Source organism: Nomascus leucogenys, chromosome 22a (genome assembly GCF_006542625.1).
Source record: "Nomascus leucogenys isolate Asia chromosome 22a, Asia_NLE_v1, whole genome shotgun sequence".
Taxonomy (NCBI): Eukaryota; Metazoa; Chordata; class Mammalia; order Primates; family Hylobatidae; genus Nomascus; species Nomascus leucogenys.
In genome coordinates, this window is record NC_044402.1 from 40274206 (window position 1) to 40291149 (window position 16944).

Here is a 16944-nt window from a genome sequence, read left to right on the forward strand (position 1 = left end):
TACTGTGGTTTAACTAATATAGGGAAATGGCCTCAGAATGGATCATTATTTTGCCCAATTTTAGAAGGTGCCGTTAAACAAGATGGCAACCTTAGGCGCGTTAACAAGGTGCTGAAGCAGCAGCGATGTAACCTGTTGCTTGGACACCAGGCTGGAGTGGGAGGACTCACCGCTAAGGTTTCAGAACCGATTTTCAACCAGTCACGCCCTTCTCAAAGATGGCCGACCTCACTTTCCTCACGCAACATGGACGTTTTCAGTCACTTCCTGTGAATTTGAGGTTACTCTGATCCAGGACTACTTGCATGACCAAAGCCAAGATGGCAGGTACGTCCTTTTAGAATTTAAGGTTAGTGAAGCCATCTATTTCCCCGACCCCCTTCAGTGAAAATGGTCTTTCGCATCTGGCTCTTCTTTTTGGAGGCGTGGTTGCCAGCAGTCAAAATGGCTCCTTTCCGGAATAGATTTAATAGGAAGTGAAGCTGTGACGACGAGGCGTTGCCCGGCCTATCTTTGCTAGGCGTTCTCAGAATTAGTTCTTCCTGCCCACACTAGACATGGCGCTTGCCAGCGTGTTGGAGAGACCGCTACCGGTGAACCAGCGCGGGTTTTTCGGACTCGGGGGTCGTGCAGATCTGCTGGATCTAGGTCCAGGGAGTCTCCGTGATGGTCTGAGCCTGGCCGCGCCCGGCTGGGGTGTCCCAGAAGAGCCAGGAATCGAAATGCTTCATGGAACAACCACCCTGGCCTTCAAGGTGTGGAGGCAGCCCCCTTGCCAGGCTGAGTACTGAACGCCCGCGACTTGCCTGGCCTCCCAGCCTGACCGGAGTTTGCGGTGGCCTTGGCCACCAACCCAGGCGGAGGCTCGGTCCTCTCGTTCGGACCGCAGCAGTTTTGCTGTCTCATTGGCCCAGGAGGCCCCTGTCTTTGCTCTGGTTGGAAAGGGTGGCGGTGGGGCCGGGGTAAGTCGAGGGAGGAAGCTGAGGCCTCTTGGGTTGATTCCTAGGCGACCGCAGGTTGCCGCTGTTCAGGATCTTCTAGCTGGGAAAGGCCTCAACAATAATGAATCTTGGCCGAGGGAAGGCTATTGTAACCGTTTACCAAAGTTTTGGAAACTGGGCGGCCCCTCAAGGCAAGGGTAACTGAAACTGGCATGAAGGGGAAGCGTGGTGAGGGTAAGCATTGTTCTAAGAATCAGACATTAGGGGTTCCTTGCCCAGCTCTGCAATAACTAGCTCTAGATTGAGAAGTCATTCGATCTCATTGAACCTGTTTCCTCATCTATAAAATGATTTTTTTTTTTTTTTTGAGACAGGTCTTTTCCCTGTCGCTCAGGCTGGAATGCAGTGGCTCCAGCGCCTCAGCCTCCAGAGTAGCTGAGACTATAGGCACACACCACCACGACAGGCTAAGCTTTTTAACTTTTTGTAGAGATGAATCTCCCTGTGTTGCCCAGGCTGGCCAGCACCTGGCCTCAAGCGGTCCTCCCGCCTTGGTCTCCCAAAATGCTGGGATTACAGGAGTGAGCCACCACGCCCATCCTATAAAATGAATTTAATATGGGTTATATCCATGTCAAGGGATTGATGTGAAGCTCGGGTGACATTAATATATGGGGAAGTATAGAAGTATACTGTGAAGTATAAAAGGACGGAGAAAGAGATGTGCTCGGTTTGGATTGATGCAAAAAGAAGTATGTAGGAGTGTTTTTGTGGTCTTATGTGGCCTGTTTTGTGTTTTCCTCTGATCTTCACAGTTCCGCCATGGAGTCATAGTTGCAGCTGACTCCAGGGCTACAGCGGGTGCTTACATTGCCTCCCAGACGGTGAAGAAGGTGATAGAGATCAACCCATACCTGCTAGGCACCATGGCTGGGGGTGCAGCGGATTGCAGCTTCTGGGAACGGCTGTTGGCTCGGCAATGTCGAATCTATGAACTTCGAAATAAGGAACGCATCTCTGTAGCAGCTGCCTCCAAACTGCTTGCCAACATGGTGTATCAGTACAAAGGCATGGGGCTGTCCATGGGCACCATGATCTGTGGCTGGGATAAGAGAGGCCCTGGTGAGTTAAGCTGCAACCACATGATCCTTGGGCTGACACTACAGTGAGGAGGGGTTGGATGGACAGATGAATTAAAGGGCTTGGTGTCAATGCTGAAGTGTAATTAGGTCCTTAGCCCTTCCTTCTCTCTTTTTTTTTTTTTTTCTGTTTTTTTTAGACTGTGTCTCATTCTGTCGCTCAGGCTGGAGTGCAGTGGCATGATCTCAGCTCACTGCAGCCTCCGCCTCCAGGTTCAGGAATTCAAGACCAGCCTGGCCAACATGGCGAAACCCCGTCTCTACTAAAAATACAAAAATTAGCCCAGTGTGGTGGCGGGCGCCTGTAATACCAGCTACTCAGGAGGCTGAGGCACGAGAATTGCTTGAACCCAGGAGGTGGATGTTGCAGTGAGCGGAGATCCCACCACTGCACTCCAGCCTGGGCGATAGAGACTGTGTCTCAAAAAAAAAAAAAAAAAAAAAGAATTTAAGAATTCGTTGAAGGCCGGGTGCGGTGGCTCACTCCTGTAATCCCAGCACTTTGGGAGGCTGAGACGGGCAGATCACGAGGTCAGGAGATCGAGACCATCCTGGCTAACACAGTGAAACCCCGTCTATACTAAAAATACAAAAAATTAGCCGGGCGTGGTGGCGGGCGCCTGTGGTCCCAGCTACTCAGGAGGCTGAGGCAGGAGAATGGTGTGAACCCAGGAGGCGGAGTTTGCAGTGAGCCGAGATCGCACCACTGCACTCCAGCCTGGGCGACAGAGCGAGACTCCGTCTCAAAAAAAAAAAAAAAAAAAGAATTCATTGAATCCCACATGTGGCAGTAGTGCTATTTCAGGTGTTCATTGGCCATGTGTGGCTTGTGGCTACTGTATTGGACTCTAATATATGGTTGTCCCTCAAAAGTTCGTCATTTCTCTTCTGTTTTTTTCTTTTCTTTTTTTTTTTTTTTTTTTTGAGATGCAAAGTTTCGCTCCCATCGCCCAATCTGGAGTGTAATGGCATTGTCTCAGCTCACTGCAACCTCTCCCTCCTGGGTTCGTGATTCTTTTGCCACCGTCTCCCAAGTACCTGGGATTACAAGCGCCCACCAGCATGCCCAGCTAATTTTGTATTTGTAGTAGAGATGGGGTTTCACTATGTTGGCCAGGCTGGTCTCGAAATCCTGACCTCAGGTGATTCGCCCGCCTCAGCCTCCCAAAGCGCTAGGATTAAAGGCGTGAGCCGCTGCACCTGGCCTCTTCTCTTTTTTTCTTTAGAGAGTCTTTGGCCTAGTAGGGGCCTTTTGGGCTCCTCTCTTTTTTGGGGGGGTGGGGATGGAGTCTCGCTCTGTCGCCCTGGCTGGAGTGCAGCGGTGGAATCTCAGCTCACTGCAATCTCCACCTCCCAGGTTCAAGTGATTGTCCTGCTTCAACCTTCCATGTAGCCGGGACTACAGGCATGCACCACCATGCCCGTCTAATTTTTGTATTTTTAGTAGAGACAGGGTTTCACCATGTTGGCCAGGCTGGTCTTGAACTACTGACCTCAGGTGATCTGCCCACCTCAGCCTGCCAAAGTGTTGAGATTACAGGAGTGAGCCATTGCGCCCAGTCCTGGGCTCATTTATTTTATTTCTTTACTGGTTATAATCACCCTTACATTCATGCTAGGTTCTGTTCTATCATCTCTGAAAATAAGTTCCTTAGCCTGTTTTTCCTTTCCAGCATTTAAGAAACTTGCCAGACAGTTCAACTTTGTATTTGATGTCATTTCCTCATCAGCCAGTTTCGAATTGCCCCTTTAGTAAAGTTGGAGTATAGCTAGTCACCTTCTAATTTTCCCTTCCATATGCTTAAAAATAATTATTCTTTCCTCCTTTTGATTTTGCTTCATTCATTTACCTGCTTACTAAATACCTAGTTATTTTATAGAACATTTATAGGATACCTACCACTTTTTCACTTGCTTTCAAACGAGAATAGAAAGGACTGTAAGGAGTATCTGCTTACTACCCAATGGAGGATGAAAGTAAATTAAAAACCGGATGTGAGAGAGGAGCTCAGTTTGTTACTTTGGAAATTGAGATGCTTTTCCCTGAAAGGTGGGAAAAGACAGTTCCATACATTTTACGTGATCCAGGGAAGCATTTTGGAAATGTTGCTTTGAAACTTTAGCTGGTGGATTTGTTCTAGGTGATGGAAACAATGTAAAAGAGTACAGGGACCGGGTAACAAGGAAAATCCAGGGAGATTGAGCATCATTTAAATAGTACCTTCTTCAAGAGGCCTTCTGACGACCCTGTCCCATTCATTGTGAGTCAGCCCCTTGCCTCATATTACAGTTGGCCCTTGAGCAACATAGGTTTGAATCACTCAGGTCCACTTATACACAGATATTTTTCTTTTTTTTTTTTTTCTTTTGAGACGGAGTCTTGCTCTGTCGCCCAGGCTGCAGTGCAGTGGCGCAGTCTCGGCTCACTGCAAGCTCCGCCTCCTGGGTTCATGCCATTCTCCTGCCTCAGCCTGTCCGACTAGCTGGGACTACAGGTGCCTGCCACCACGCCCGGCTAATTTTTTGTATTTTTAGTAGAGACGGGGTTTCACCATGGTCTCAATCTCCTGACCTCGTGATCTGCCCGCCTCGGCCTCCCAAAATGCTGGGATTACAAGCGTGAGCCACCGTGCCCGGCATACACAGATATTTTTCAACCTAATTCTGATTGAAAATACGCATTCCCAGAATTTGAAACCCAAATATACAGAGGGCCAATTTATTTATTTATTTATTTTTGAGATGGAGTTTTGCTCTTGTCACCCATGCTGGAGTGCAATGGCGCGATCTCGGTTCAGTGCACCCTCTGCCTCCTGGGTTCAAGTGATTCTCCTGCCTCAGCCTTCTGAGTAGTGGGATTACAGGCACCCGCCACCCTGCCAGCTAACTTTTGTATTTTTAGTAGAGGCAGGGTTTCACCATGTTGGCCAGGTGGGGCTTAAACTCCTGACCTCAGGTGATCCACCTGCCTTGGCCTCCCAAAGTGCTGGGATTACAGGTGTGAGCCACCACATCAGGCCAACTTTTCCTATATGCAGGTTCTGCAGGGCCAACTTTGGGACTTGAGTGTGCATAGATTTTGGTATATGCAGGGGTCTTGAGACGAATCCCCTTCATACACCAAAGGACGACTGTACTTAACCCAAGGCTGAATAAGATAAATACCTTTTTTTTTTTTTTTTTTTTTTTTAATTGGGACAGAGTCTCACTCTGTCGCCCAGGCTGGAGTGCAGTGGCACCATCTCTGCTCACTGCAAGCTCTGCCTTCCGGGTTCATGCCATTCTCCTGCCTCAGCCTCCTGAGTAGCTGGGACTACAGGCGCCTGCCACCACACCCGGCTAAGTTTTTGTTTTTTTTTTTTGTTTTTTTTTTTGAGACGGAGTCTCGCTCTGTCTCCCAGGCTGGAGTGCAGTGGTGCAATCTCGGCTCACTGCAAGCTCTGCCTCCCGGGTTCACGCCATTCTCCTGCCTCAGCCTCTCCGAGTAGCTGGGACTACAGGCGCCCGCCACTACGCCCGGCTAATTTTTTTGTATTTTTAGTAGAGAGGGGGTTTCACCGTGGTCTCAATCTCCTGACCTCGTGATCCGCCCGCCTCGGCCTCCCAAAGTGCTGGGATTACAAGCGTGAGCCACCGCGCCCGGCCTGATAAATACCATTTTTAAAAGAACCAGTTGGCTGGGCGCAGTGGCTCACGCCTGTAATCTCAGCACTTTGGGAGGCCGAGACGGGTGGATCACCTGAGGTCAGGAGTTCGAGACCAGCCTGACCAACATGGTGGAACCTCGTCTCTACTAAAAATACAAAATTATTGGGAGGCCGAGGTGGGCGGATCACGAGGTCAGGAGATCGAGGCCATCCTGGCTAACATGGTGAAACCCCATCTCTACTAAAAATACAAAAAATTAGCTGGGCATGGTGGTGGGCGCCTATAGTCCCAGCTACTTGGGAAGCTGAGGCAGGAGAATGGCGTGAACCCAGGAGGTGGAGCTTGCAGTGAGCCAAAATCGCGCCACTGCACTCCAGCTGGGCGACAGAGCAAGACTCCATCTCAAAAAAAAAAAAAAAAAAAAAAAAAAATACAAAATTAGCCGGCTGTGGTGGTGCATGCCTGTAATCCCAGCTACTCAGGGAGATGAGGCAGGAGAATCTCTTGAACCCTGGAAGTGCATGCCTGTAATCCCAGCTACTCAGGAGGCTGAGGCAGGAGAATCACTTGAACCTGGGAGGCAGAGGTTGCAGTGAGCTGAGATTGTGCCATTGCACTCCAGCTTGGGAAACAAGAACGACACTTTGTCTCAAAAGTGAGTCAGTCAATCAATCAATAAAAAGAACCAGTCAAATGCGGAAGGAGTTTTGAGGAGGAAGAGATTACTTATGATGGGAGGAATTGGGGAAGACTTCATGGATTGGTAGTAGTTGTCCTGGATGTGAAAAAGGGAAAGGGAACATAACAAAGAAAGGGAGGAAAGAAGCATGAGCTTTTGAGGAGTAACTGAAAGTCCAGTTTAATTGGAACTAAGTGGGTGAGGGGCAATAGTGAGCCATAAAGCCAGAAGGGTACTTTGGAACCAGATCATGACCCCACCTAGGCAAGAGCATGGCACTGGGGCTGAGAAGGGGCCAGAGAAAGGAGTAAGGTAGACATCAGGCCAGGCGCAGTGGCTCACGCCTGTAATCCCAGCACTTTGGGAGGCCGAGATGGGCGGATCACGAGGTCAGGAGATTGAGACCATCCTGGCTAACACAGTGAAACCCCGTCTCTACTAAAAATACAAAAAAATTAGCCGGGCGTGCTGGCGGGCGCCTGTAGTCCCAGCTACTGGGGAGGCTGAGGCAGGAGAATGGCGTGAACCCGGGAGGCGGAGCTTGCACTGAGCCGAGATCGCGCCACTGCACTCCAGCCTGGGCGAGAGAGCGAGACTCCATCTCAAAAAAAAAAAAAAAAAAAAAAAAAAGGTAGACATCAGAATCACCTGAATCTGAAAACCAATAAGGGCAGTGGTGCTCAAGCTGGCTTGCATTAAAATCACCTGGAGGACTTAAAAAACAAGTACCATACCTGTTTCCCACCCCACACAAGTTATAAAAATACCTAGGGTAAGTCCTGTGCATTTTTGAAAAAAATCTTTGTTAGATGACTAGTGCACAGTGAGAAGTGAGAACCACTGAAACAGGAAAAAGAGTAGTGATGCCATTGGCATTATTTCAGAAGACAGGAGGAAGCGTGGGTTGGTGGCGCACAAGAGAGATGAGTGTGGTAGGTAATGGAGAACCACTGGTATCTAAGTTTAGGAAGTTTGAATCTGTATATGATGACAGAGACATTCAGCTGGAGGGATCCAGTAGGCAGTTGGGATTGAACACTTTGTCTAAATTTTCATCTGTACCAAAAGTCAGCTAGTTTTTTCATGAAGGGCCAAGTAGTAAATATTTTAAGCCTGCAGGCCTAAATCTTTGTCTCAAATACTTAACTCTGCCGGTGTTGCACAAAACTACCATAGACAGCATGGAAACAGTGGCTGTGTTCCAATAACATTTTAATTACAAAAATAAAGGCAGTTGGCCTGGCCAAACCCTGGTCTATACCAGCAATAGAAATATAATGTGAGCCATATATATAATTTTACATTTTATACTAGCTACACTTTTAAAATTAAAAAAATAATAATTTCAATATATTTCGTGTAACCTAATCCAAAATATTATGTTAGCAGGTAGTAGTAGGTCATTTCAAATGCTCAACTAGTCCCATGTGGCTAGTGGCTACCATATGGACAGTGCAGGTCTTTACAATATGATTACAAACTCCAGGCTTTATTATCCTCCTGTGTAAAGTATGTCTTGTTCTCCAGGTAGTCTAAACTCTTTGAGTTCTGGGATTATGGAGTTTGTTTTTCTGTCACACAGGCTGGAGTGCAGTGGCATAATCACAGCTCCCTGTAGCCTCAACCTCCTGGGCTCAAGTGACTGGGATTATGGGGTCTTTTGGTGGGGGAGTGGGGATTATGTTTTGTTTGTTTGTTTTTTGAGACAGAGTTTCACTCTTGTTGCCCAGTCTGGAGTGCAGTGGTGTGATCTCGGCTCACTGTAACCTCTGCCTCCCAGGTTCAAGTGATTCTCCTGCCTCAGCCTCCTGAGTAGCTGGGATTACAGGCATGTGCCACCACACCCAGCTAATTTTGTATTTTTAGTAGAGACAGAGTTTCTCCATGTTGGTCAGGCTTGTCTTGAACTCCTGACCTCAGGTGACCCACCTGCCTGGGACTCCCAAAGTGCTGGGATTACAGGCTTGAGCCACTGCGCCTGGCCGGGGATTATGTTTTAAATGTTATCTTTCACGGTGTCTGAAGTTCTGTGCTTGAAACCTAAGTCATTTGGAATATACTTGCTTTGTGGGTTTGCTGAGAGGATTGGCAACATGCCAAGGTAGTTACTATAATGTAAGGTGAGATGAGGTGCTATGTTGTAGAATCCTGGAGTCTTAATATTAAATTTTATTCCTTCAGTTTTTTTTTTTTTTTTCTGAAGACAGCATCTCAGTCTGTTGCCCAAGCTGGAGTGTGGTGGTGTGATTATAGCTCACTGCAGCCTGCAAGTCCTGAGCTCAAACAACCCTCCTGTTTTAACCTCCCACAGACATGCACCACCACACTCAGCTAGCTTTTAAAAAATAATAATAATAATTTTATAGAAGTCCTATCTTGTATTTATGTTGGCTTCCCTGGGTTTCTCTCATATATATATAGTTTTATTTATTTATTTTTTTATTGTTATTATTTCTTTTTTTTTTTTTTTGAGACGGAGTCTCGCTCTGTTGCCCAGGCTGGAGTGCAGTGGCGCGATCTCAGCTCACTGCAAGCTCCGCCTCCCGGGTTTACGCCATTCTGCCTCAGCCTCCCGAGTAGCTGGGACTACAGGCGACCGCAACCACGCCCGGCTAATTTTTTGTTTTTTAGTAGAGATGGGGTTTCACCGTGTTAGCCAGGATGATCTTGATCTCCTGACCTCGTGATCCACCTGCCTCAGCCTCCCACAGTGCTGGGATTATAGGCGTTAGCCACCGTGCCCAGCCTATTTATTATATTATTTTGAGACGGAGTTTCGCTCTTATTGCCCAGGCTGGAGTGCAGTGGCGCGATCTTGGCTCACCGCAACCTCTGCCTCCCGGGTTCAAGTGATTCTCCTGCCTCAGCCTCCTGAGTAGCTGGGATTATAGGCATGTGCCACCATGCCCAGCAAATTTTGTATTTTTAGTAGAGATGGGGTTTCTTCATGTTGGTCAGGCTGGTCTCAAACTCCTGACCTCAGGTGATCTGCCTACCTCAGCCTCCCAAAGTGCTGGGATTACAGGCATGAGCCACCGCGCCCGGCCTATTTTTTTATTTTTTTAAATTTTATTCTAGGTTTTAAGAGAACTACTGCTGACTGGGCAAGGTGGCTCACGCCTGTAATCCCAGCACTTTGGGAGTCCGAGAAGGGCAGATCCCCAGAGGTCAGGAGTTAAAGACCAGCCTGACCAACATGGTGAAACCCCGTCTCTACTAAAAATACAAAAATTAGATGGGCGTGGTTACAAGCGCCTGTAATCATAGCTACCTAGGAAGCTGAGGCAGGAGAATCACTTTAACCCAGGAAGCGGAGGTTGTCGTGAGCCAAGATTGCACCATTGTGCTCTAGCCTGGGCAACAAGAGCGAAACTCCATCTCAAAAAAAAAAGAACTACTGCCTTGGCATATGAATTAGATATCAAAAGGGGTGATCTTTTTTTTTTCCTGCTAACCTCATCTCCCTTTCCAGGCCTCTACTACGTGGACAGTGAAGGGAACCGGATTTCAGGGGCTACCTTCTCTGTAGGTTCTGGCTCTGTGTATGCGTATGGGGTCATGGATCGGGGCTATTCCTATGACCTGGAAGTGGAGCAGGCCTATGATCTGGCCCGTCGAGCCATCTACCAAGCCACCTACAGAGATGCCTACTCAGGAGGTGCAGTCAACCTCTACCACGTACGGGAGGATGGCTGGATCCGAGTCTCCAGTGACAATGTAGCTGATCTACATGAGAAGTATAGTGGCTCTACGCCCTGAAAGAGGGTGGATGCAGCTGCTTGTGTTTCTTGGGGTGACTGTCATTGGTAATACGGATACAGTGACCCATCCTCCATCCTATTTATAGTGGAAGGGCCTTCAATTGTATCAATACTTTTTTTTAAGCTCTGGCACATTGACCTCTATGTGTTACCAGTCGTTAATGAGCTGCTGCAGAGGTGACTATTTGTTTTACTTTCTTGGATGTTAACATTACACTACTCACTACTCAACCTCAGCCTGTGTTGCGTCTTTTGTCCACACTGTCCTCCTCCAAGCACTTTTCAGTCAAATAAGCCAGGACAGTGGGAGGGAAGTGACTGTAATTACAGGAAACAGTGGTGTGAAGACATTGTCTAGTGAATACATTAACGTCCCCACTCATGAAGCTAATAACGGAGAAGGAGAGAGAGGCAGGGAGGAGGGAGGCACTTCTCGATTCGGTTTACAAAGAGATGAAAAGTTGATGAGGTGGAAAGATGCACAAGGCTGTACCAGGCAGGGCTCCAGGGGAAAAGGCTGTCACCCTGTGGTGGGGGAGGGGAGGCTGAGGCTACATGCAGAGTGGAAGGGTGAGGAGGGTAAATCTTGACTCTTAAACCAACTGGGAAGGGAAGGCTTGGACCCTGGGAAGGGGAGGACAAAGAAGTGGCTGTGAAAGCAGTAGTAACCACAAGCTTGGTGATCCTTGTCCTTTTGGTCCTCCAGTGCATATGTGTGGAGGGGAGAGGGTAGTGATGGTGAGTTTATAGCCTCCTGGTCAGGAAGCAGCACTAAATTGTCACTGGAATGTGTGGGTAGGGAAGAGGCCCTGCTGAGAGCAGAGAGATGGCTGATTTATCACACCCAGCACTAGTGGGGCTGGGGGGAGTTCCCAAGCTATGGTGGCAGCAGATGGCAAGGCCTTCTGTTAAAGAGAAGACAGGAGATAGAGGAGGTTGATGGGAGAAACCTTTAAAAAATGGGAGCAGAGGACAAACAATACCACCTTGTGTTTAGTCAGAAGGCAGAAAGTGGTTGGTGAAGGTGACAGCCCAGTGTCATGTTTTGAGACTGAGAGGTTTGGAGGGGTCATTCACAGAAGGAGAAGGGGTAAACCCACCTCTCCTGTACTGCAGCTACCTTCCCTTCCCCCTCAACCTTGTGCAGTCTTTGTATTGATTGATGAGGGCTGTCGGCCAGGAACTGATCGAGGCTTGTTAATTGCATTTGTCAAATGCAGGGAAATTGGGAATTAGTGAAATCGGAGAAGGGTTTGGAAAACAAATGACTCGTGCCTAAGGAAATTTTTTGCATGAAAGTATCTCAGGAGCCCCTGGAGTCAGGGAGCTGCTGGTGTGGACTCAGACTACACGGTTGAAATAGGCAGGAGCTGGGCCGGGCACAGTGGCTCAGGCTTGTAATCCCAGCACCAGCACTTTGGGAGACTGAGGCGGGCAGATCACTTGAGGCCAGGAGTTTGAGACCAGCCTGGCCAACATGGTGAAACCTGTCTCTACTAAAAATACAAAAAATTATCTGGGTGTGGTGGCAGGCACCTGTAATCCCGGCTACTTGTGAGGCTAAGGCAGGAAAATCCCTTGAACACGGAGGCAGAGGTTGCAGTGAGCTGAGATTGTGCCATTGCACTCCAGCCTGGGCAACAAAAGCACAGCTCCATCTAAAAAAATAAAAAATAGGCAGGACCCAAGCTACATCTTCCTTCTCGTAGACTGTTGGGAAATGGTTAGCTGCGTGAGAAGCACAGGTAGGTCATCTTCCTGCCACTTAGGACATTGGTTTGCAGATCTTTAAAAAAAAAAAAAAAAAAAAGCACTCTTAGGAGAAATCCCAATGCCTGAAAAAAAGTCAGAGGTTGAAGTTGAGCTGAGAGGTCCAGAGCATCAACCATTGAGCTTCCCCATCCAGTCACTCCCCACAGCACCCTTTATTAGCCCCATACACATACATAGTCCCTGGCACTTCTTGGAACCTCAAGGAACACAATTTGAACACCTCTTCCCTGGGAAATAGCCTTAAGGATAGAGAATTGAAGATTGGAATTTCCTTACATCACCCCAGAGAGCGTAAGACCCCAGCTTTGGTCCATGAACAGAAAATTCATTCTGGAGAGAAGAGATGATCTTGAAACAATGCAACCCTTTGCCCTGTTTCTGTCTCACACTTTGCTTTGGCAGTGGTTTAGCTGTTTAACAGAAACACCTATTCTGCACTGGCAGAATCCTTATGTTAGAAGAGAAAATGCATGTTCTGTTCTGGCATATCCCTGTTGATCTACCTTCCTGGGTCTTGAGTAAAAGACTCATTTAATGGAAGAGCTCGATTTGTGGTAGGTTTTTCTGGGAAGAAAGTAGAGCAGAGGTAGGGAAAAACTGCAAGTCTGTAGGCTAGTTGTATCCACCCTGTGCATTTGTGATTTCTTGCTGATGGTTACTGGGGGGAAGTTGGCTTTGCAGCGATGTTGTGTGTCTCCGCTTGTATGGGAATGATGGATGCCGCATAGGATTGGAGAGATGCTTTTGAGTGGAGTGTACCAGTTCGGGGACTCCCATCAGATTCATTTCCCAGTACAGTCCTGTTGACAAAGGTTGATGGAAAAGAAATCGCCTTAAATAGCTGGAAGATTAATTTCTCTCGGCAGTTCCCAGGCGTCCAAGGGACTGGGCTCTTTAAGTGATGTCTGACAATTTCTCTTCCCTCAACAGATAACTCAGTAACACCAAAATCTGGCTCCTCGGGGTAGGTGATGGGACTAATCTGATTAAATAGGGAGCAAATACTCCTGGAGGCCCCTTGCTTTCTCTTGCTAGCCTTCCAGCATGTGCACACCAGGCAAGGGAGGGCTGTGGGGAGTAGCAGTGCACTGCAGGGTGAGTAGAATGTTCATGAAGGAAGGTGAAAAGGTAGGTGAGGATGTGGGGGAGGAGGGAGGAAGGGCACAGTTAACGCAAATCAAAGACTGAAGCATAATAGTTACTGAGTGTTCCTCTTTAGGCAAAACCAGAAGGTCAATGTCTCTTGATATCCTCAGCTAGCAAATGAGAAAACTGTCAGAGCCATTTGGGGAGTGGAAGGTCACATCCTCTGAGGGGAAATAAAACAACTGATTTATTCTGGCCCACAGATTCTATGTGGTCTGTTAGGGGGAGGAAGAAAGAGGTGGGATGAAAAGAGAATAAAGTAGAAAAAAAAAGGTGGATGGAAATTTTGAGGGGAGCGTTTCCCTTGTGTCAGGAGTAACAAGGATAGGATGATTGGGTTAGGAGAGAATCTACATGACTGTATCTAATTTTCGGTGGATACATTTAGGTTTTTAATTTTCTTTTATTTTTGTTTCTTTTGTTAGATCTTCCCCTGACCTGCTCCCAGGGCTATAACAGATATGGACTTTGAAACTGTATAGAGTATAGAGCAGTGCTCTATAATTTAAAATATATATATATTGCAACCAAGCACCTCTGCTGTTTCGCGTTTGTTTCTTGTTTGTTTTTATAAATTCTAGTTTCCCCTCAGGAAGCCAGAATCATACGGGGAATGCTTTAATTATAGTGGGCAAGAGGGAGCGCAAACACAGCAATCAGAACTGCCCTGATCAGCAGCTGCTGCCACCTTCTGCCTGACCTGGGCCACCCCTCATTTTCCCCCCAAGTCAGCCTCCCATGCTCCCCAGGCCTGGCTTCAGAGCCAAGTTCTGGTTTCCAGGAGCTCTGCCCCCACTGAAGCATTTCAATAAAAAACACTTCTAAAATGTCCCCTTTGCAGTTGTTAGTGGGTCAAGCAGAAGAAATTCTACCCACGTCAGCTTCTTGGGCTTATTTGACCCAACTCATTTCTCCCAGAAGCTTTTGCCTCTGAGTTAGGTGCCGGGCTTAAGCTGGTATTTAACTCTCTATGGTCCAGATTAAGCTGTCATCAGCCATAAAGATATGACCCAGTTTATTTGAAAGGAAATAAGACACCATAGGTTCAACGCCTTCCGATGCTTCCCGTTACCTATCCCCGGCCCCATCTTAGGCTGTTCCTCCCTTTGCCTCGTTCCATGTTTTCTCTCTGCTCTCTCACTTTATAAAAATTCTCTTTCCTCTGCAGAGTTTAAATAAAAACCAATCAATCAATAAACCAAGGGCTGCTTATAGGCTTTACTGTAACAAGAAAAGGTTATCATTAGCTGCAGGGTACCCAAGAAGCTGGTATTATAGAGGAAAACATGGAATGGCAGAAAGTGAACTAGAGAGAACAAGAGACAAACCAGAGACAAACAGAAAAGCGACTCCCAGGCAGCAAGTGCGAGATTGAGCAAAGTGCAAGAGGGAGATGTGAACGTGGCAGAGAAAGATGGATGGAGACATTGACAGGCAGAGCTGGACTGTGAATGGGGGGAGACAGAGAGTGGGAAAGGAGACTGAGAAGGACAGTGACAGAAAGAGTGGGCAGAAAAACAGGGAGGAAGGAAGCGGCTCGAAGCTAATGCACAGTGAAACATGTCCCCCTGGAGACAGATAATTTCTCCAGCCATACGTAATGAACACGTGCCTCTGTGTTGCCCCTGTACTGTCACAGTCACTTAAATTCTGCAAGAATCTCTCCATGTCTACACCACTTATGCGAGGTTGGAAAGAAGATTTGGGCTCTCACAACCTCCATCTCAATCCAGCCAGGCCAAAGACAGAAAATTAGAAACCTCTGTCGTAAAAGTAACAGGGTGAGTGAGGCAGGATCACAGATTCAGTACCTTTGAAATTTTGTTTTTAGGTTCACTAAGAAGCCTTCTCTCCCCACACCTCCATACTCCTTGGCCACATCATACACACATAACTCATCCTCTTTTCTCCATACATGCCTGCAGATCAGGGCCTAGAGTGCCTAAGTCAGGAGAGGGAAGCCACTACCTCCCAGGAAGACTGAGGAATAGCACATGTCAGGTAAGAAGGGAAATAAGTAGGTCCAAATAGAAGTATGTGTAGACTACAAGGCACCAAGGTAGAGGGGATGTTTTTGCACTACTGCAGCTCTTCTCATTCTAGCCTCAACACCATCACTATCCCAGAGACATCTATGCACTCTAAGCCTCCCCATGCATACAGTTTCACACAATACACAGGCTTTTTTTCACAGCAGCTTATCTCCAGCAGTGATGTGTGGTATTGTCTGATTAGAGGGAATCCTCTGAGCACCATGGTTATGTGGGAGGGCTCATAATCACCATGTCTCCCTTGAGTCTTGAGTTTGCGCTCATAGCTTAGTCTTTAGAAAAGAAAGCAATGGAGCATTTTAAACCAATACAACATATTCAGCATAGTCTTGCATTTCCAAGCACCTCCTGAAGAGGAAAAATATGCATAAAGGTGGGTCAATCCAAGTGTGGTCCTTGGCTAGGGGTCAGCACTGTTCTACATCTCATTTAAACAGCCTTAGGGCCAGGTGCCATGGTTCACACCTATAATCCCAACACTTTGGGAGGCCAAGGTGGGAGGATCACTTGAGCTCAGGAGTTCAAGACCATCCTGGGCAAAATAATGAGACCCCCATCTCTACAAAATATATCAAAATTTAGCCAGGTGTGGTGGTACATACCTCTAGTACCAGCTACTCAGGAGGCTGAAGCAAAAGGATCACTTGAACCTGGGACATGAGGCTGCAAGGAGCCGTGATCGTACCACTGCACTCCAGCCTAGGTGACAGAGTTAGACCCCGTCTCAAACAAAACAAAACAAATCAAAAAACAGCCTTAGGCATGTGCCACATCAAAGAGCATCTATGTAGTGTCTCTCTGGTTGTTTCCTGGCATGTCTGCCTGCTTTTTCAGTTAAGCACTATACTGTAGTTTTTATTTGTTCCCCCCCAGTGTCTAGCATGCTGTTGGCTACTCAGGAAATATATATAATAAATGTACTTTTAATAAATGAATTAATGAGGCTAGGTGCATTAGCTCACGCCTGTAATCCTAACACTTTGGGAGGCCAAGGTGGGTGGATCACTTGAGGTCAGGAGTTTGAGGTCAGCCTGGCCAACGTGGTGAAACTGTCTCTACTAAAATACAAAAATTAGCTGGGTGTGGTGGCATGCACCTGTAATCCCAGCTACTCGGGAGGCTGAGGCAAGAGAATCACTTGAACTGCAGCGCAGGCTGCAGTGAGCAGAGATCCCACCAGCCACTGTACTCCAGCCTGGGCAACAGAGCAAGACTCCACTAAAAAAATAAAAATAAAAAATACAGAATTAATGAATGATTGCCGGGCGCAATGGCTCACGCCTGTAATCCCAGCACTTTGGGAGGCCGAGGAAGGTGGATCACCTGAGGTCAGGAGTTCAAGACCAGCCTGGCTAACACGGTGAAACCCCGTCTCTACTAAAAATACAAAAAAAATTAGCCGGGTGTGGTGGCAGGCGCCTGTAGTCCCAGCTACTCGGGAGGCTGAGGCAGGAGAATGGCGTGAACCCGGGAGGCAGAGGTTGCGGTGAGCAGAGATAGTGCCACTGCAGTCTGGCCTGGGCGAAAGAGCAAGACTCTGTCTCAAAAAAAAAAAAGACCAGCCTGGCCAACACAGTGAAACCTTGTCTCTACTAAAAATACAAAAATTAGCCAGGCGTGGTGGCAGGTGCCTGTAATCCCAGCTAGTCGGGAGGCTGAGGCAGGAGAATCGCTTGAACCTGGGATGTGGAGGTTGCAGCGAGCTGAGATTGCGCCATTGCACTCCAGCCTGGGGGACAAGAGTGAGACTTCATCTCAAAGAAAAAAAAAAAAAAAATTAATGAATGATTTCACTATGGTGTCATT

The 16944-nt window shown here is 47.5% G+C and overlaps 1 protein-coding gene across 3 annotated transcripts; it reads left to right on the forward strand.

Moving 5' to 3' along the window:
- Window positions 1–208: 208 nt before the first annotated feature.
- Window positions 209–10404, forward strand: PSMB5 (proteasome 20S subunit beta 5). Of its 3 annotated transcripts, none has more exons than XM_003260625.4 (3): window positions 209–327; window positions 1757–2063; window positions 9880–10404. In XM_003260625.4, the coding sequence occupies exons 2-3, from the start codon at window positions 1868–1870 to the stop codon at window positions 10164–10166; spliced, it is 483 nt and encodes a 160-aa protein (XP_003260673.1). In that variant the 5' UTR covers window positions 209–327; window positions 1757–1867; the 3' UTR covers window positions 10167–10404. The 3 variants fall into 3 exon arrangements, with proteins under 3 accessions (XP_003260673.1, XP_003260670.1, XP_030658436.1); XM_003260622.3 differs by lacking the exon at window positions 209–327 and adding an exon at window positions 469–755 and having other exon boundaries at window positions 9880–10399; XM_030802576.1 differs by lacking the exons at window positions 209–327; window positions 9880–10404 and adding exons at window positions 469–755; window positions 8421–8594 and having other exon boundaries at window positions 1757–2060.
- Window positions 10405–16944: the final 6540 nt, after the last annotated feature.

Coding starts and splice junctions, on each gene's coding strand:
- PSMB5 (XM_003260622.3), top strand. CDS start 558: ATGGCGCTTGCCAGCGTGTTGGAGAGACCGCTACCGGTGAACCAGCGC. Junction 756..1,756: donor CAACCACCCTGGCCTTCAAG/GTGTGGAGGCAG, acceptor TGATCTTCACAG/TTCCGCCATGGAGTCATAGT. Junction 2,064..9,879: donor CTGGGATAAGAGAGGCCCTG/GTGAGTTAAGCT, acceptor CTCCCTTTCCAG/GCCTCTACTACGTGGACAGT.